General features: G+C 50.9%; 1 protein-coding gene across 1 annotated transcript in view; it reads left to right on the forward strand.

Moving 5' to 3' along the window:
• The window catches only part of PTDSS1 (phosphatidylserine synthase 1), a 67,637-nt gene extending 48,668 nt beyond the window's left edge, over positions 1-18,969 (forward strand). Inside the window, exons 10-13 of the mRNA XM_086336008.1 lie at positions 6,393-6,492; positions 14,779-14,847; positions 15,839-15,908; positions 17,867-18,969. Of these exons, the coding sequence (XP_086192134.1) occupies positions 6,393-6,492; positions 14,779-14,847; positions 15,839-15,908; positions 17,867-17,976 (349 nt within the window). The 3' untranslated portion in view covers positions 17,977-18,969. The remainder of the gene's footprint in view (positions 1-6,392; positions 6,493-14,778; positions 14,848-15,838; positions 15,909-17,866) is intronic.
• Positions 18,970-20,765: the final 1,796 nt, after the last annotated feature.

Raw genomic sequence — 20,765 nt, forward strand, 5'->3', positions numbered from 1 at the left:
AAGGGAACAGAGGTGAAGCCCATGTAGTGGGTACTTTTCTCCTTTGTAAATGTTACACCCTCAAAAAGCTGGCATTAATTGCTGCTATATGTAATGAAATACAGACTTTAAATGTGGGCTCCGCAGTTGTGCCATGGAGCTGAACTTACAGCCTTTTGTCCCTAAACATCCTGGGCCCAACTGAGACAGGACTCCATCCATCTGGAGAATGGGAACCCATGGGGAGAAGTCGGAGTGGGGGAACCTCTTCCAGTTACTGCGTCTTCGTGGGTGTCAGGGCCAGATCAAGGTGGACAGATTGCCCAGATGTGCACATGAAACCGTCTTCATCGTCACCTTTCTCCCCCTCCCCTCCCCATTATAATTGAGTTTCTGTGCCTCCAAAGGAGAGCATTGGGCTGGTTGATGAAGAAAAGATGTTGGATCCCTTGGCCCGGAAGGGATCCAAGCTGTGGCTGTAACAGAAGTGAGCAGCCACTTTTCCTCCTCTGGCAAGTTCTTGGGTTGGGTCTCCAGGGGTTGGGTCAGAGCTGATGGTCCCCAGGGTCGAGGCCTGGAGCCCGGTTGCTGTCCGAACTGCCTCTCACCACACTGGCTTCCTCTCCCGAGTTGTCCCAGCCCTGCTGGTGACCCAAGACAGTAAGCTTCTGCCTCTGCTCCTCTGCACATCACGCTGTCCAAGGGCAGCTCCACATCGGCACGTCCTTCTCCACCCTCGTCTCTCCCGTCTTCTCCACAGCATCTGCCATCTCCAGACTGTTTTCTTCCTCCTGCAGCAGCTGCCCTGCAGGTTTTCTTCCTCCGTTTCTGCTGCGTCTGATTCCCTTGCTGGCTTCCCCGCCACCCCTCTCCCCTCCGCAACTTCTTGTAATTATGCTGCTGTTCTTCCAGGCTCCTTAAGGGTAGACACAGCATGCAGCTCAGTGTCCTTACAGGAGGAGGGAGTGTTTGGAGAGAACGGACAACTGGAGGAGACCTTCCCCGCCTCCTCCACCTTCCCCAGCACTCCCAGGCCACCATCATCTGCCCGCTGACCTTTGCTCACAGCCTCTCATACTGCCTTCCCTCTGGTCCACATGCATCTCTGTTTCCCACCCTCAGCGCTTACATTGCAAGGGCAGCATCCTTGCCACGTTCGCATTTCCTGTTTCTAGTGTCTTCTCCTCCATCCCATCCTCCTCCAGACTGACCACCCTTTTTCCTGCTGCTCCCTGCTCCTTTTCTCAGGAACACTTACTGACAGGCCCCAGTCCTCTGCAATAGTCGCAAATTTTTTTTTCAGCAACTGCATCCCTTTTCTCCAATGATATCTTGCTCCAAACCCTGATATACAGCAAAACAACTGGGCAGGATCGTTCTGGGCGTGCCACCCAGGACCCTCTGCCCCTTCTCCCCCTCTCCATCCTGCCCTGGGGCTTCTTAGGAAGTCCAGATGTTCCATGGAGCACAACTGAAAGAGTTCTCTACCTCCTTAAGGCCCAGCTCAGTGTTCACTTCCTCCCCAAAGGTGTGTTTGCTCATCCTAACCGGAACCGGAACTCATCCTGACAGGAACCGGAACCGCCTCCTGAAGTTCCGCGGTGACTCCTGGCTCCCTGACTCCTGGCTCCCTGTCGGATTGTATCATAGTTGCGTCGCTTGTATACACGGCTTGTTTCCACTGGTGGAGAGTCAGCTCCTGGCCGCCGGAGAGTGACTGACCCTTGCCCCAAGCCCTCGTGGCAGAGCGTTTTGTGCAGCTGCAGGGCTGCATCTATAGGACGCACACAGGCTGTGGCATCTTGAGAATCCAGGTGCAACCAGGTGCTACAGACAGAATGGTCTCTGCTCGAGGTTGACTTGTCTACCCAGCTCACACACACCAGGCCGAGAGCTTTTGTGCCGCAGTTTCAATAAGACTGTGATACATTCTTGTTCCATCCGCGGAGGATTTCCTGATGCCGGGTTCTGCATTAAGGTCGTTTTTATTTATGAGAGGCCAGCCTCACTCCAGGCAGAAGCACCTCAGGCAGCCCAAAGTTGATTTGCCTATGAGATCTGCCCATGAGAACCCACTAGTCATAGCAAACACCCTCTTCCAACAGCTCAAGAGAAGACACTACACGTGGACATCACCAGATGGTCAGTACTAAAATCAGACTGATTATATTCTTTGTAGCCAAAGATGGAGAAGCTCTGTACAGTCAGCAAAAACAAGACCAGGAGCTGATTGTGGCTCAGATCAGGAAGTCCTTATTGCCAAATACAGACTTAAATTGAAGAAAGTAGGGAAAAACCAGTAGACCATTCAGGTATGACCTAAATCAAATCCCTTATGATTATACAGTGGAAGTGACAAATGGATTCAAGGGATTGGATCTGATATACAGAGTGCCTGAAGAACTATGGACGGAGGTTTGTGATGCTGTAGGAGACAGTGATCAAGACCATCCCAGAGAAAAAGAAAGGCAAAATGGTTGTCTGAGGAGGCCTTACAAATAGCTGAGAAGAGAAGAGAGGCTAAAGGCAAAGGAGAAAAGGAAAGCTACACCCATCTGAATGCAGAGTTCCAAAGACTACCAAGGAGAGATAAGGAAGCCTTCCTCGGTGATCAATGCAAAGAAATAGAGGAAAACAAAAGAATGGGAAAGACTAGGGATCTCTTCAAGAAAATTAGACATACCAAGGGAACATTTCATGCAAGGATGGGCACAATAAAGGAGAGAAACAGTATGGACCTAACAAGCAGAAGATATTAAGAAGAGGTGGCAAATAGATGGGGAAACAATGGAAACTGCGAGACTTTATTTTGGGGGGCTCCAAAATCACTAGTGACTGCATGAAATAAAAGACATTTGCTCCTTGGAAGAAAAGCTGACCAACCTAGACAGCATATTAAAAAGCAGAGACATTACTTTGCCAACAAAGGTCTGTCTAGTCAAAGCTATGGTTTTTCCAGTAATCATGTATGCATGTGAGAGTTGGACTATAAAGAAAGCTGAGCACCAAAGAATTGATGCTTTTGAACTGTGGTGTTGGAGAAGACTCTTGAGAGTCCCTTGGACTGCAAGGAGATCCAACCAATCCATCCTAAAGGCAATCAGACCTGAATATTCACAGGAAGGACTGATGCTGAAGCTGAAACCCCAATATTTTGGCCTCCTGATGTGAAGGAGTGACTCATTGGGAAAGACCCTGATGCTGAGAAAGACTGAAGGCAGGAAAAGGGGACAACAGAGAATGAGATGGTTGGATGACCTGACTGACTCTATGAACTTGAGTTTGAGTGAGCTCCGGTCGTTGGTGATGGACAGGGAAGCCTGGCGTGCTGCAGTCATGGAGTCACAAAGAGTCAGACACGACTGAGTGACTGAACTGAACTGAACATGCTCCTTCACGATAAGGACAGCAACAAGCATGAAGGGGAGGGAGTCCTGGGTTCCATCCAGCCACAGATTGGCCACCTTGCTCAGCCTGGTCAAGATCTGAGATTGAAATTGGCTCTAAGTTGAGGGCAATACCATGGAGGGGCTGCCCAGGGTGAGGTGGTTGGTGTTGCCTCAGCTGCCAGGCTTCATAGAGGCTCCCATAGTACCCAGGCCTTTGGCCTCAAGCCCCAGGCCAACAGCAATTGGAGTCCCATAAGGAAGTGATGTTGACCTCCCAGGAGGATGTTACGTTTCAGGACTCCCTCTAAGGGCCAGCGTTGCTGGGTAAGGGGTCCGTGGATAGCTGACGTGATGCATCCCCATTCCCGCTGCTCCCCACATCCCATATCTCCTCCAGGTCTTCACCCTGCTCCCCGGTCTCCTCACAGCAGTTCTCTTCCAGCCGCCAAAATGAGTCTCCACAAAATCAATCCAGTTCAGCCCTCTGCTGCAACACTCCCAGGATTCTCAGGTCCCTCAGACTGAAAGCCGAGCTCTGGGGTGGCCTTCAAGACCCGTGTCACCTCGTGACCTCACGCTGCCCCTTCCCTCCATCCTGACCCCTCCCCCACCCAGTCTCTACTCAAGGGCACCTCCATGGACAACAGGTCAGCTAAGATTCCTCAGCATGTGGGAACAAGTCATCCTGAAGTTCCTGATTGAAAAGCACTGGTCTTTAGAGCAAATTTCAGGTTGTTATGAAGTCAACTGAGTGAGTCATGACCAGCATTTTTCTGACAGTGAAATAGGGTAGGAAAATGTCAGAGCAAGGGGACAGTTGTTTTGTGTGTTTTGGGGCAGGTTGTGTGTGTGGGAGAGGGGACAAGATGAAAATTGTGTTTCCTGCCATGCGACTCAGGTCACAGAAGTCTGAGAAACACAGCTCTAATCAGCTGGTCACCGAGCTCTCCAAGGGTGCCTCGGTCAGTTGACTGTTTAGAAGCCTGTCACAGTAAAGCCCGCTGTTCTGTCCGCTCAGGGCAGGTGGGCAGACTTCCTTCCGGTTGCAGTCCCTCAGGCCGGCCCAGCCCGGGCTGCGTTGCTTTCTGTGTCCGCCCACAGGAGCCCTTCCCGAAGCTGCTTTGCTGCCCTCTAGTGTCGGCTGGTGGTCTCGACTTCAGGGCGACAGCGGACCTCAGCCCTGCTCCCTCTGGCCTCCCACGATGCTGGGCTGAAATGCGGCCTTCTCACAAGGGCTGTGCTTTATTGGGCCGGGGTGTGTGTGTGAGGGTGGTCTTTAAAGATTCAGGCAACCACTCCTAAACCTTGTTTGGTTTGCCCCGGGGTACAAGACCACCCCAGACTCTCTAGAGATCCATACTGGAGACTTTCTGCTTTGGTGGTTCTGGCTCCAGGTCTTCAGCTGTTTAGAGCTGTCCATCCATTTGACCATGGCGGTGACCTCTGTGTCTGCAGTGGGGAGGGGGCCTGGGGTCTTCCGGGCCCCTTCCTGCCTTTTCAGAGATTATGCCTGCAACAGGACCAGTCCCTGATTGTCTCGCTTCCCTGCTGAGCAAGGAATACCTAGCGTGGCCTTGTCAGAAGTCGCTATTTCTGGGCAGTCATTGGGATGAAGGGGTGAGCTATGTTACCCCACCTCCTCAGTTCTTACCTTCAATTTCTGAACCGTAATAAAGATCTGATTTTAATATTCATAAATGAAGTTCTATAATACAAGATTGGCTTTTTTCTTTGATGTTTTAATTCAAGAGTAAAACATGAAAGTTTTTTTTTTAAACGTTTTTTTATGTAGCAAAATTCCTACTGATGTAGAGGATGAAGGGTTTTTATTGTCAGCAGAACTGGACATATTAAATCTGAAAATTCCTAGATGGCTGGGAGGAAATGTGATCGCTGCCTTCAAGTTACTGAAAGCCTCACCTGGAAGCTCACGCTCCCCTGTATGACTGTGGAGGGCAGAGTTAGGACTGGGGCAGGAGGAGGCAGGCACCCACTGGAGATAAGGAACAACTTCCCCAAAGCTAAAGAGACTGAAAGAGCAGAAGCAGCTGCCCACAGAGGTGGTGGGTTTCCTGTCCCTGCCAGGGTCTCAACCAAGGGGGTGTCTGTCCACCTGTCGTTACGGCTCTGACCAAGATGACATCAAGTGGTCTGTAGCTATGAAAATATACACACTGAGATTGTGGTCTGTGAGGAAGGAAGATATGAAAAATAACTTATTCCTGTGGAGGAATAAAGGGATGAATAGGCAGAGCACAGAGGGCTTTTAGGGCAGTGAAACTATTCCGTCTGACCCTGTAATGGTAGATGCATGTACACTAAGTCACTTCCGTTGTGCCCAGCTCTTTGCAACTGTAGTCCATGGGATTCTCCAGGCAAAAATACTGGAGTGGGTTGCCATGCCCTTCTCCAGGGGGTCTTCCCAACCCAGGGACTGAACTTGCATCTCTCACATCTCCTGCCTTGGCAAGCAGGCTCTTTACCACTAGCACCACCTGGGAACCCCAGTGGTGGGTATGTTACACTTTGAACATCTATCCAAACCCCCAGAATGTACACCACCATCAGAGTGAGCCCTGAGGTAACCTGTGGACTCTGGCTGACTGTGTTCATCATTTGTGAAAGATGCGCTGCTCCGGTGGGGGATATTCCTAGTGGGGAAGGCTGTGCATGTGTGAGGGCAGAGAATGGTCGGAAATCTGTACCTTTCCCTCAAGTTTACTATGAGCCTGAAAAACTGCTCTAAAAAGATAATCTGAAGAAAAAGAAGAGAGGAATAACAGTAAAATAGCCTTTTTAATTAAATCTATCTATCTATCTATATATATATATAATGCATGTAATATGTATTGTCTCTAAAGAAAGCACAGTAGACTAGAGCACTGTCATTTTGTAGGGGACTTCCTTCGTGTTTGGAGCAGAAATCTTTTGACCTGCTGAACTTTCTGATGGAATTATGCATGTTTCTGTTAATGCATTATATTCTAATGAGTTTGTTATTTAACCTCTTGTTCTGTGTCACAGGGTCATTGGTTTCCTGGAGGCTATTGTCTGCATAAAATTTGGACAAGATCTCTTCTCTAAGACCCAAATACTCTATGTTGTGCTTTGGCTTCTTTGCGTGGTAAGTCATTACTTTTCTACCTTGAAGTGTTAAACTCCCCATGGTCTCTTCTAGAAAAAAAACAAGACCGTCTTGTGCACCAAGGTTTCTTAGACATTTATAGAAGGCAAGACATAATACTTGTAATAGCCCAAGATTGGCCATGGGATGAAGTTCAAGAACAAATACACAGGACCACGTGGCACCCCAAATTGGTCCCCTTTGTAGGTCTGATCACATGCCCCCAGCAGGTGCATAATTATATTCCCATTTGTTTCACTCGTGAGCATTCGCCTACATTTGCTGAGAATGTCAGGTCTGCCTTGAAGGGACAGTTCCCGAGCCCTGTAATGTGTATATTACCAAGTGTTCATGTACAAAACGACAGACTCTGGTTTACAGGCCATGTAAGGGGACGGGGTTTGGAGGCAATCAGGCCATGCTGTTTCTTCTCCCCTGGCCAATGTTATATATAGGCCACGCTTGTGTTGGGTGTGTTTTCCTCTCTGAAGGGAAGAGTCCTGGGGGCCTCCAGCTTCATTGTCCTGGGACATTTCCCTCATCTCTCAAATGAAACAGGATCTTACCTAAAAAATTTTTTAAATTTAAAATTCTGTGATTGTCCTTTTAATTTGTTTTGTTACTTTGGAGAAAAGTCTTATTTTACATTTAAGATTCTTCGCTTTTACTTAGTCCAGAAAATTAACTCGGGCTTTTAAAAAATTTTTATTATTACCACATAAACTTCAAACGTGGAAGTACATAAGGTTGCTCCCCCTTCACGTAACGCATCACCCAGATTCAGCAGTTACCCACCAGTGGCCGGTCTCATGTCCTTCTGTTCCACACACACCGTCCCTACCCCAGCTTACTCGGAAGCAGGCCCACTTTTCCTATTTCAGGATGTCTTTCTAAAAAAAGACAGGAAGGCTTTTCTGTTTAGTGCAACCACCATGATATTATCACACTGGAAACAGAATTCAGCCCTTCATACTGTTCAGTGTTTCCTTCAAGTTTGTATTTTCTAACAGTTTATTTGAATCAGCATCTACTCATTGCAGTTGGTTTGCATGCCTCTTTTAATCTACATGTTTCCCTCCATCTCTAGCACTTTCTCCTTTGCAGTTTATTTGTTGAAGAAACAGACTCTTTTGTCCTGTAGGTTTTCCCCTTGTCTGGTTTTACTGATGCCATCCTTACTGTCATTTACCAGATTTCTTTGTCTTCTGTATTTTCTATAAATTGGTAGCTGGATCTAGAGGCTTAATCAGATTCAAGTCTTTTTTTGTTTGTTTGTGTTTTCCTTTGGCAGGACTGAACTTTGTATTTTTAAAGTGTTTTTATTGTCTTTCACGGTGTCTATTTTTAGGATTACTTGTTAGAAATCCTAACTATGCCAGGGCACCTTGAGCCTGTGCTGTTTTATCTTGAATAGTGAAAGGGGAGAAGGATCTCGTTTGTCCTCAAACTCCAGAATTCAAGCTCAGATGTATTTTTTCCATCACAGTGAGACAAGATGTAAGGATTGGTTGCGGGGGAAGCGTGTCAGACGGGCCAGGAACTGTTACTCTTTGCTCTTCACGTTTCTCTCTGGCATGGGCACTCCGGCTCTGTGAATTGTAGCGGGTACACATGGTAGGCAGGTGCAGCCCTCACCTGGTGCCAAGGGGACCACAGGCAGGTTAAGGCCGGCGGGACTCCTGAGATGTGGGCAGAAGGTGCTTTTCATCACAGCCTATTGCAGGCCTCCTCCGGGGGCATCAGTAGCCAGAAGAGTCTCCTCACGGCTGGCCGTGTCCAGGGAGCTGTCTCTGGTCACCCAGTTGGCCGGGCCCCTCCAGTCTCTGTTTTAGAGACTTTCACTCTGTTTTACTGATTAGACACTTAGCATCCGCCTCCTTAGGTTGGTGAATTTTGATGCACCTTGGTGTCTATGCGATGGTAACTTTATCGAGGACACGACCAGTTTCTCAATCTCTCCATCCCTTAGCGTGGTCCCTTGTAAGTCTGTCATGTGGCCGAGTGCTCATCAGAGCTGCCCTGATGTGGAGCCACACAGGTAGGTGACTGGCAAAGATGAGATTTATTCATACTTACCGTGCGCCAGGCGCTGCTCGAAGCACTTTTCACACATTGCATATTTGAGCTTTACACTTTGAGGGGATACTTTGTTATCCCCTCTTTCCCAGATAAAGACACAGAGAGGTCCCCCTAACTTACCTAAGGTCACACAGGTCGTCCATGGCAGAGCCAGGGCTCAAACCCAGAGAGTCTGGCTAGAGATTTCCGCTCCCCTCTCCATGGGGGTTCCCCTCGGAGGCCCTCCAAGGGCACGTGGGCATTACCTCTGCCGACTACTGATGCTCAGACATCATCTTGGTGTGTGTGCACAGAGCCCAAGGAGCTACGGAGAGAGCAGCCGACAAGCTGGGTGCAGCTCAGGCGATCACGTGTGCTCGGGGTCACCCGGGATCACAGTGCACGGTCCTCCCATCCTGTGGGCACCCAGCCTAAGCCCCGAGGCGAGGCGGCCGCCGCCTCCCGACGTCACCCCTCAAGTCAGCCATCAGGCTCCCCGCCATGTGACCCAGCTTCACCTCGTCCTCTCCCATCTTCTCCATCCTGCCCTTCAGATCCGTTCTCCACTCTGGTGCCAAAGCGGTCTTCCAGAATTCAGGTCGGAATCCCTTCCTCCCCGCTTAGAATCAGTCTCGATTGCTGGGGCTTGAGAGGGCCCAAGAGAACAGTATCTCCCCTCCACCACCAGGTTCAGAGCAGTTAGGAGACAGGCAGGAAGAAGGAAGGCTGTGGAGGTCAGAAGCAGCCGCTGTATGACCGGGAGCCCACATTCTCAGTGTCCGTGTCTGATGCCAATGAGAGCCTTCCAATCGCGAGCCCAGGAGCAGACACACTTTCCTCTCCAGCCTCAGAAAAGCCGGCCTCCCCTCTCTGAGAAAGGAAGTGGCCCGCTTGCTCATCCCTGTTCCCCAGTCAGTTAAGACACACTGCCCCCTGGGGAAGGGGTGAGGGAAAGCCGCAGGGTTACCCTGGGAAGCTCCCTCTGGGGGGCAGAAACAGCGGGAAGGAAGATGGGTCCCCAGCGCACACCCAGCAGCAGGAATACGAAGTGCCCGCGTGTTCGGGGCCGTCACTGCCTGGGTGGTTCTCACACCCAGCCCTGCAGTCCCCAGTCCTCAGGCTCCACCAGACTGTTCCCGGTTACTGAACACCTCAGCGCGTCATCCTTCCAGACCTGTCCTGCCTGTACCTGAGAGGTTTCCTTTGCCCACGCTGAGTGCTTTGCCTTGCTTTTTCCTCCACCTGGTGAACCTTAATGCCAAGACCAACCTTCCATCTGCGCCCCGCGTGCAGTACACTCCGGCCTGCAAGGCAGATGACTCCCTCCTGCGCGGCCCAGTCCCATTCTGTTCATACCTCCTCAAGCTCTGGCCCCAGCGTGACATTTTCTGTGGTGTTTATGTCGGTCTCCTCAACCTGGCACTTCCTGCTGCTCACAGAGAATAAGTCTCCATCGTCCTTTTGTGCCAGGGACGCTAGCACAGCGTCTGGTGCACGGGAAACACTCATCAAGTGCAGGGAGACGAGGGGGGTGAGGTCCAGAGACGGAGACCAGGAGACCCAGACACGTATGACGAGACAGGCAGGCGTGAAGACTCGAAGCGCCCCCGCGCCGGAGTCACAGGAAGATGGCGGCCTGTTTGGGGAGTGAGGGCGAGAGCAAGGCGGAGGAGGGGGGGGTCGGACGTGTCTGCCTGGGACCAGCTCTGTGTGTCGGTGGAAATTCAGGGTTTTTTTTTCCAGTGGAAAGACTGCCTCACGGAGCAGCTGGAGGCTGGGAGAGTGTGGAAGGGACGGGATGGAGGAGGGCTGAGCCTGAGGGTGTCGCTGGGAGCTCAGGGAGGGCCTGTCCCAGGCAGTGGCATTGAAGGTGCAGAGAAAGGGCGGCAGGAACCTGGCCCAGCAGGCGTCTCCTCATCAGAGCTGGGGAGGGCGGCTCCAGCTTTCCTGTTTGGGCCACTGGTGGCTTCCGGTACTAGTGACTGGTTGAGGGGTATCCGAGAAGCTCGTTGAAAGGAGGTGTGTTAAGGTGTGAGGGACCATTAGATTTACAGGTGAGGGTGTCTTGTGTCATTGGAAGTTCTGGTCTGTCCAGGAGCTCTGGAAAGACTTGGTCAGCGGTGGAGACACAGGAGTCAGGAGGTGTCCATGCTTGGGGTAAATGGTAGGAGCCATCAGCTTGGTAAGAGTCGGGGGCCATAGTGAGGGGAGAGGCTGGCTGAGGATGGGGACCAGGGAGCAGCCACATTTTAGAGGCTGGGCCGGGGACGAGAAACAGCCACGGGGAAGAGGACTTTGCAGATAAGCAGAATCCCCCAGTTAGTGTTGTCATGAGTGCCATGGAAGGGGAGCTGGCCTGAAGAGAAGCCTTTGGCTGGGATGATCAGGGGCCCCCACGGCCTTGCACATGTTTCAGTTAGAGAAAAAGAGTGGAAATAAAGTGTGGGTTTAATAAATATTAAAAGATGTGTGTGCCCGGCACATTTTATAATCACGGTTTTTAATTAAAGATCAAGATTGGTCTCAGTCTTAGGAGGGAGGCAAACATTTTTCAGTAAGAGAACAAGTTTACGCCATGTCTCCACGCTAAGAGAAACAAAGCCCCCAGTTATTCGCCTTGATTGGGAAGAGAGTATATGCAGAATTTGTGATTAATATAGAAATAAAGGCCCCGTATGCTGGTTGATAAGCTGCCACAGCACCAGTTGTCTAATGAGTCTGGGTGGATTTGAGTGCTGGTAACCATAATATGGAAGCCACACCTGGGCCTGTGTGCTGCCTTGGTTCTCAGCCCTCACGTTTTTTCTTTCCTTTTTTTTTTTTCTTCTCTTTCTTTAAACAAAATCTGCACAATTGCTATTTAAATGCCAGGCCTTGACATTTTAAGTAGGTACTTGCCTAGATTTCCAGAGGTGTGATTGCAAACCCATAAATTACAAGCTTTTGTCTCCTGGGACAAGTGTGAAAAGGGCCTCTTTTACCCAGGTGAAGTGGTAAATTTGGCCACCACAGCAGGTCCTTTGCATGGCGGTTGTGATGATAAGCATCTGCCACGCAGCACCTGCCAGTGTTTGCCTGCCCGCCCCCCCCCCCGCCCCCCTGCAAAGCAAGGTCTGCCCAGCTGTCTGCTCCTGGAGCAGCCCTAAGCTGCCAGTCTGCCCTCCCAGGGCAGGAGAGAAAGCTGGGGGAAGAAAGCCCCGCACGTCTGCCCTCTGGTGGGCGAGGTGCGCAATGACGACCCCCGCAGCACAGTCACGGACTGGTCCCTGGAGGTGGAACCCCGCCTCCCTCCCCTCCTTTGCAACCTAGGCTGTCCTGCTCTCTCCCTGAGGAGCTGACACACGTAGTTTTACGTGCTACAGATCCCCTAGTCTTCCCACTCTTGCCATGCCGTGAAAACAGTACATTTAATATATGATGCCGTATATTAGAAATCTGAATAAGTACTGGACTGTGTTAAAGATTAGAAGTCGTGTTTCATTTTATAATTTTAGTATATTCATTCATGGCTTAGTATTTTGATGGGGAGATACGAGCTTTCTTAAATTAAAAAAACACCCGAATATACACCAGTTTCAATAAGGATTTAATTTTTTTTTTTAATGAACTAGTGGGTCTTCTTATATTTCATGTTCTCTCCCCGCCATTCCGCTATTCCCACTTCACTGGCATGGAAGGACCAGGGGAGCACTCAGATTCCTTTCTTTTTTGACCCGTAAGGTGACTCCGTGCACCCAGCAGACACTCCACGAATGTCGCTGACCCGGAGGAACTGGACCCGGACTATGCTATAGGCCGCCCGTGACGAGAAGGCGCAGCCCCTCGTCCCCTTCAGTCCGGGCTCCGCCCTCCGGACTGCGGGCTGGGCACACTGGCTCCTCCCATGATGCCTTTCTTCCCCCGGGAATGGATGAATGGACAGATAAATAATGGATAGCGCTCTAAAGACATGTAGACCTGAAATTAGCATTTATTTTGATAGACACCCCTAAAATTTGATCCAGGTATGTAAAGAAACCTGTGTTCTGGTTTCAGTCTTGCCACCCTCTAACTGTGCATCTTTAAGAAGGTCATTTGCCTCTCTGAGCTTTATTCCTCTGCTGTGAGATGAGGATTGAGATTAACACCTCTAGATTTAAAGTTATGACTCTTAGAAAGAACTGAAATTATTCAAGAAGAGAAGATTACAGCATAATTTCACAACTATTCCCATGGCTGAGTCAAGGGGACAGGTCCCCAGTAGGAAACGCAGTGGAAGAGATGGAGGTTAGACCTTGAGGACCATGTTCTGTCATTGGGTTCCCAAAGTAAGGACTTCTGAAGAAACAGAACAGTAGAAGCGCTTAGGAATTGATGCTTTCAAACTGCGGTGCTAGACAAGACTCTTGAGAGTCCCCTGGACAGCAAGAGATCCAACCAGTCCATCCTAAAGGAAATCAGTCCTGAATGTTCATTGGAAGGACTGCTGCTGAAGCTGAAGCTCCAATACTTTGGCCACCTGATGCGAAGAGCTGACTCGTTGGAAAAGCCCCTGATGCTGGAAATGCTTGAAGGCAGGAGGAGAAGGGGATGACAGAGGATGAGATGGTTGGATGGCATCACCGACTCAATGGACATGAGCTTGAGTAAGCTCCAGAAGATGGTGAAGGACAGGGAAGCCTGGCGTGCTGCAGCCTGTGGGGTCGCAAAGAGTCAGACACGACTGAGCGACTGAACGACACCACGTAACAGCAGAACGGGCAGTTTGCTTGGTTTTGGCGACTCCCTCACGGTCACAAGGGGACGCTGAGGCCCGGCTGGGGGCCTTTCCTGTCCTGTCACATGGTGTAGTCCAGGCAGCCAGGAACTTCCCCCAGCTTTCAGTTTTTTGACACATTTTTAAACTCTGGATTTCTAGGTGCTATTTTTTCCCTTAAATTAGAGCATAATTTAGGGTGTAGGGGGGCTGGTGAGGTACACCAGGGGGGAGTGGAGGTGATCCCAGCCTCTGGGTAACCATGGACCATGCCTGTGTGTTTTCACACAGTCTCACAAGACAACTTGACCTTGTCTTTATTTTCCGATCTACCTAACAGAAAAACAGAAGCAGCCAGAACTGGGATCGCAGTGGGGCTGCTGAGACTAAACAGTGCCGCGCCCAGGGCAGCGGTGTCCTGCTGGGCCCCGCCACCTCCACATGGACATGTGTCCTGCTGGGCCCCCAGGCACCACTGTGACCCTACACGGAAGGAAAGCTGCTTTTTCATTCAGAAACCCTCTTCCTGGGCTTCCCTGGTGTTCCAGTGGTTAAGAATCCACCTGGCAATGCAGGGGACGCTGGTTCGATCCTGGTCGAGGGAAGATCCCACCTGCAGTGGGGCAGTCAGCCCCTGCTCCCCAACTCCAAGCCCACGTGCCATAGAGCTCATGCTGTACCGCAAGAGAAGCCACCATAGTGAGAAGCCTGCACACCGCAACGGAGAGCTTGGCACAACTAGAGAAAGTCTGCATGCAGTAAGCAAGGCCCGGCGGAACCAAAATATAAATATTAAAAAAAAAAATCCTGTTTCCCTCAGAAGCTGACCGGCTGAGTCCTCCTAATTGACTTTAGTGATGGGGGGCAGGGTGCAGAGGATGGACTGTGAGACTCAGACCCCAAAAAGAGGTACAAGATAGAGGCCGATACGTGCTCTTAGCCAGAAGCCACAGAGCTGCTCAGAAAATGCACCTACCTGATCCCACACCTGGAAGAGATCGTCATTCTGACGGCAGAGTCACAGTGATAACCACATGAAGTGAAGTGAATGTCTCTCAGTCGTGTCCAACTCTTTGTGACCCCATGGACTATACAGTCCATGGAATTCTCCAGGCCAGAATACTGGAGTGGGTAGCCGTTCCCTTCTCTAGGGGATCTTCCCAACCCAGGGATCGAACCTAGGTCTCCCACATTGCAGGCCGATTCTTCACTTTACTAGCTGAGCTATCAGGGAAGCCCAGCCAACCACGGAGACACTGGTAACCGAGGTCTCCCAGCTCCTCTCTCAGAAAGCCCTCGCGGTCTTCCTCGCTGCCTCCCGGGGTCATCGCTGCCGCACCCAGCTGTGCTGTAACCGGCGTCCTGGGGCAGGAGGCAGAAACTCCTGGAGACGCCATGTGTGAATTCCCATCGAAATCCTAAAGTTCGGGAAAATGGAATTTTTGGTTGCACCCTCATTCTAAAACTGTTTTGTGCTTGTTTTTCTCTTCCAGGCTTTCACCACCTTCCTGTGCCTGTACGGCATGGTTTGGTATGCGGAGCACTACGGTCACCGAGAAAAGGTATACAAGGGAATGCAGAGATGGCTTTTTGTGTCTGATCACACCCTGCTTGGCACTGTAGCTGGGAGCACAGTCACGGAGGATGGGGCGTGGCCGGCAGCGCGTGGGCAGGGTGTCAGCGCCCTCTGCCCCGCCCCCCCGCCGCCCCAAACACAGCCAGTTCAGAATTCACTTCCTATAATTGCCATTCTTGCTTGGGACTGCCCTGTTCAATAGCTCCCGTACTTTTATCCTCATTTCTTACGAGGGCTAAAACTTTTAAAATTATTTGCGAATTCTTTTTGTTTGTTTTTAATTGCGGGGCAAGCCCGGGACCAGTTTTTGCAAAGCTGGGTCTTTCACCCTGCGCAGGCCTCCTCCTGCGTCCCAGCCTGGGGCTCCCTTGCAGAAACTCTCGCCCTGCTTACTTCGTTGTGTGTGCATGTGTGCGGGCGTGCTCAGCCACTCGGTCGTGTCCTACTCTCTGAGACCCCATGGACTGTAGATCGCCAGGCTCCTCTGTGGGATTTCCCAGGCAAGACTGATGGAGGGGGTTGCCATTTTAGTCCTCCAGGGGATCTTCCTGAGCCAGGGATTGAACCGGAGTCTCCAGTGCTTCCCGCGTTAGCAGGCGGATTCTTTACCACTGAGCTACCTGGGAAGCCCTCCTTTCCTAGTAGAGGAGGATTAAGGTAGAGGATTGATGTGAGGGGGCTTAAAACGCTATAGCAGTCTCGTCAACTGGGATTTTTTTTAAGTGAAAATAGCAGCTTTCATCCTCTATTTATCCTTTTAGTCTAAGGAGCTAAAGGCACTTTCTAGAAGATCTGTTCTGCATCACTTGGGAGTAGCCTTGCTCTTAGAGCTAAGAGCCTGAGCACCAGGCGGTCCTGCCCTTGCTGGTGGGGGTCCCTAGCCCGGGAGAGGCCTGGGTGGAGCACCCTTCCTTGTTTGCTGGCACCCTCCCCTTGGGAGCACTCCATCCCACCACTAAGCCTGCCTCTCTCTCTAGACCTACTCAGAGTGTGAAGATGGCACCTACAGTCCGGACATCTCCTGGCCTCACGGGAAAGGTTCAAAAGGTATTTTTCTCTCTCTTTTTCCTGCTTATTGCTCAAGGCCCCCAAAGCCCAGTAAAGGGATTTCTAATCAGAATTTATCCTTATCCTCTGAATATTGATAAATATCTGGAGCCCTAAATGGTCTCCAACCTACTCACTTGCATGTCTCCTGTTACTTATTAAGAAACAAGCAAAAAAAAAAGAAACAAGCAAAGTGCTCATAGGTTCTGCCCAGGAAACTTGGCTTCATAAGAAGAGGCGCTGTGTGGTTCTGCCTCCTCTGAGATAAAAGGACAGAGCGAGACCCCACTGTCTCAGCCATCCTGATGGGGATGTTCCTCCTCTTGGCTTTCATTGTGAGTGAGAGGGGTTAGGAAGAGTTGTGCGCCAGAAGAGAAGCCTTTCAAAAAAGAGGCGGATCTGCTTGATCGCGTTGATTCAAGAGACAGACCATCGTCAGAGGGATTTCAGCAGTGTAGTCAGGGATCTCCCACTAGCCTCTCCCCAAGGAGCATTCTGGAAAGATTTGGGGCCACCTGGTTATTTTTAAAGAATTTGGCTTGTAGAAAAATGACCCCGAGGACGCTCCACTAGACAGTGCTTTGTCAGTTATGAACTGATCATGGGACTTGACTAAAAGGAGAGACGTGAACACCAGAGACCTTGAATGTCAACCCTAAAACTGGCTCAGCAAAGCGGGGGTGAGGGAGGGACAGCTCTGCTGAGTTGCTCTCCTGATTCTTCGGGGTGAAGCTCAGCACAGCTCTCCCTGGGAAAACGCTGCAGAGTGCTGGTCACCCTGCTGGAGGTGGTTTCTCCTGAATCCACCAACTACTGTGGACTGCGGATGGAGGTGGGCACAGGGTTTCTCCCCTGGGGGCTCCCTTATTCAGAACCACTCCCCCGCCCCTGCCGCCCCAGCTCAGAGATCAGTCCATGGCACTTCCAGGTTCTCCAGTGACAAGACTACAAAATATAAGCAATGGTAGAGATACGTTGAAATGGAAGGTAGGCCGACGGTTTAAAAAACAAACAGAACCTGAGCCCTGGAGCAGAGAATCTTGGCTCTGCTGCTAGGCCAGAGGTTGTCCACGTGCCCAACTCTGGGGCAGAGCCAGCCTCCTGCCAGGAAGTTCCGATGACCTTCCAGACCTTACACACCCCCTGCCGGCATGCCCACCCCCACCCCAGCTCCACTGCCCCGGCCCCACCGTCCAGCTGGCTGGGAACCTGCTGATTGCTCAGCTCTCAGCCCATGTAGACGCCTTTCTCTGAGTTCCCACACGACGGAGCGTGACAAAGGATGCCGGCCCTGTAGACCTTGAGCCTCTCGCGGGCCCTCGGCATCTTCCCAGATGACTCCTGGCTGCCTGTCCTGAGTAGTGGGAGGCCTCTAGGTCAGACCCCCAAAGTCGTGTAATAGCTTTCATATCTGTCAAGTCAAGAATTCGTTCCAGTTTAGAGATTTAGAAACTACGGTTTGCAGCCGACCAAGGTGGGGAAAACGTCGCTGGTGTGTCCTTCGGTTGCGAAGGTAGACTCGACACCCACGTGGTGTAAGTTTTCACGGGCTCTCCTCTGTGCTCTGATGTGATCTATGCTCTCACTTCTGGCCCCCAACGCCATGGACCACAGTCCACCCTGCGGGGAGTGTAAAACATCCTCAGGACACCCAGGCCCTAGCTGTGCTAGTTAGCCGAGGGCCTGGGCTTCTATCAGCCAAGTCAGTCAGTTCAGTGGCTCAGTCATGTCCGACTTTCTGCGACCCCATGGACTGCAGCACACCAGGCCTCCCTGTTCAAACTCATGTCCACTGGGGCGTGTACGCGTTGGTTTATTAGCAAGGCCACTAGATGGCGCCCGAGGATCAGTGGAAGGGCAGCGGGCAGCCCGGGCAGGGAGAGCAGGGGCAGAAGGCCAGAGCCTGGGCCCACAGCCCGCAACGACGCTGACGGCGTGTCCCGATTCCTCTTGACCAGGTTCTGAAGACGGCCCCCCCAGGCATCCAGGCAACAGCGAGAGCCATTCTTCCAGAAGAAGGAATCGACATTCCAAGTCAAAAGTCACCAACGGAGTGGGAAAGAAATGAAAAGACCCTGGTTCATAATAATACAAGATGTGTCCAGGGAGTGCCTAGAACTGGGAGGGGACGGAATCGGCTGGACTTGCCGGGAGGAGGGAGGTCGAAAGGCACAGCGTGATCGGGAAGGAACGGGGCTGGAGAGGGGGTCGTTATTTGAGAGCGTGGGTCTTGTTTCCCACAGCCCAGCCCCGAAGGGCAGATGATTGCAGGAGGGGCTCGGGCCTTTGGGGGTCCCTGGTAACTTCAGCACTTGGCCACCGGTAGCAGGACGGTGCTCGGAGGAGGAGATGGTAGCTCTTTACTCAGTTGCCGGAGCAGCTTTGTGCTTCCTGTGTGGTGGGTGCCGTTTAAACATCTTCACTGAGACAGGGCATCCCACCGGGACAGCTGATGGACAGGTCGCCACCGTTTTCTTTCTCTGAATCTGCCCTTCCACTTGACTGACTGGTTTTAAGCCCAGCCCACTTGACTATGTTTTATTTCCTTACTGCTTGTTTTTTAAGTTGGGATGCTTATATAAGCCTTCAGAAGCCACTGCTGACGTTGAATTGGAGGAGGGCTCCCCTCTCTCCTGGAGGAAAAAAAGTGGGGAGCTTTGGTGTTACATTTAGTAACCTCCTCCCCCCTTTAGGACCTGAAAGCACATGTGGCAGGTAGACACCAGGCTGCGGGAAGGTTAGCTCCCCACACAGGATCCTGGGCGTTAGACCAGAACGTTCCCGTTCCCTCGCCAGTGTCCCTGGTCAGACTTAGCCACAGCGCACAGGCGGGAACCTCCCCGGAGGCAGTGCTCGCGACCCCGCCCCCAGCCAGGTGCCTTTTCCATTTTACTAGTTTTCTTTCATGGTGTGTTGCTGACGTTGTCTTTTAGTCCCACGTGAGGTGCTGGTGAGTATTCCCTTTCATCCGTGCCATGCTCTAGACCACTGACCCTGATAGTTCACCACCTCTGATGGATCCCTGTTTTAAATAAAATGGTTCGCGTTAAAACCCATCAAATTTGGCCTCCGTTAAGTGCTCATTTCTTTGTATCTTATTGGTGCTTTTCACTGTTTGTAAGCAATCGCTGTGTTTTTCAAGTGGCTTTAGGATACTGTGAGTATGTTTGTGTTTTATGTAGTGAGAAGAAAAGAGAAAAAATATATATGTATTTTAGAGGGCTTGCAGACACATATGTTCCTTTTCCTAAACTTCCCAAGTGATCAATAGGAAGTGAACAAGATAGTCGTTGTCTTTTGCGTGTGTGCGCTAAGGGAATGGTTACATCAGCCAAGTTGGATTGATTTTTCTAACAAGTGACCAGTACCCAGTTGATTTTCTCATAAACTCGCTGAAACCAATCGCTTTGTTCCCTCCTTTCAGAGCGCAAAGGTTTCGATGCCTTTTCCCCCTTTAAAGAAATCTTTAACCACAGCCGTCATGTTTTTGTTTTTCTGCAAAGAATTCCGGGGTGGAGGGGTTAAATGAATCATGGAACGCTCAGGTCACTTCCTGTGCCCTGGGCCTCTGGCAGCCACTCGGTTGAGAGCCCACTCAGACATGCTCCAGAGAAGTGTTGCCAGCCCAGTGGCTGGGGGCTGTGGGGGTTGCTGTGCCAGCCGCAGCTCTGAGCGTGCACATGCTCTCTGAACAACAGTCGCATCCTTCCGATTAAAGTCCCAAAGAGAAGCCAAGAGACACCCGCTCTGTAGACCCGATTGCACTTCCATCACTGTCTTAAACAGGCACCGTGTAACACTTGTCTTACTTCGGAAGTTAGGTGAGTGTGTTTTGTTTGGCTTCTCTGAGAGCTTGAAGGTACAGAATGTGTATCCCGGACATAGTGTTCAATTCCACTTCCTCGTGCTGGGCCACGTCCCTGAGCATCTCCAGGTTCATTTTCTGACCAGTAGCTGGTCCAGCTAAGGAAGGGGTTGCTTCTCCAAGGCTGCTCTCAAGGAGGCCCTGCCCAGCGTGGGTGACCTGGAAGCGCGGAGCACACATGAGACATTGTTCCTCCATGGCCTTGTACAGAATGGCCGGGAAAGTCCCCAGATGCTTTCCATGCCCTTTCTTTGCCATGAAACTGCCCTTTCCCCTTTCAGTAAGAGCTCTTACTACAGTGGTTCCAAAACCAGTGCTTCCCTTGACCGGCCAGAACCACAACTGCCGCTCCTCCTAGAAGCCGTGACTCTGGCCTTGGTCTACTTTTTCCAGCATTTCTAGGAAATTAGGCTTCACTTTGATGGAAGGAGAGCCGAGTTGTCATATAATATCAGAAACGATTCAGTTGCAAGTGATCTCACCTATGTCGTTTACAAAATGCCCTGTTATAAGACGCCATTGTTCTGAAGGTGATCCTCATAGAATGCTGTATGTATATTTCTCTGTAAGTAGCATTGCATCAAATGTTTCATTGTTCTTGTTCAGTCTCTTAAGTCATGTCCGACTCTTTGAGATTCCATGAAGTGTAGCCTGCCAGGCTCCTCTGTCCATGGAATTCTCCAGGCAAGAATACTGGAATGTGTGGCTATTTCCTCCTCTGGGGGATCTTGCCGACCCGGGGGATTGAATGCGTGTTCCTTGCATCTCAGGCAGATTCTTTACCACTGAGCCACCAGGGAAGTGCCAAGTGTTTAGTACTTTTTCCTCTTTGTCATTCTTAAAGGTCTTTCTATGACCTGTCCCTGCTTTTCCTGTGTCTATTTTCACCATTTGTAAAAGCCTTGGGCAAATCGCTCCCACAGCAGTGCTAAGACACTTCATTGACCCGTTTTACGCATTTTGATGATAAAAGACGAAACGCCAGTCTTATT

This window comes from Bos grunniens, chromosome 14 (assembly GCF_055505025.1).
Source record: "Bos grunniens cultivar Pamir isolate PY7600 chromosome 14, Bosgru_T2T1.0, whole genome shotgun sequence".
Taxonomy (NCBI): Eukaryota; Metazoa; Chordata; class Mammalia; order Artiodactyla; family Bovidae; genus Bos; species Bos grunniens.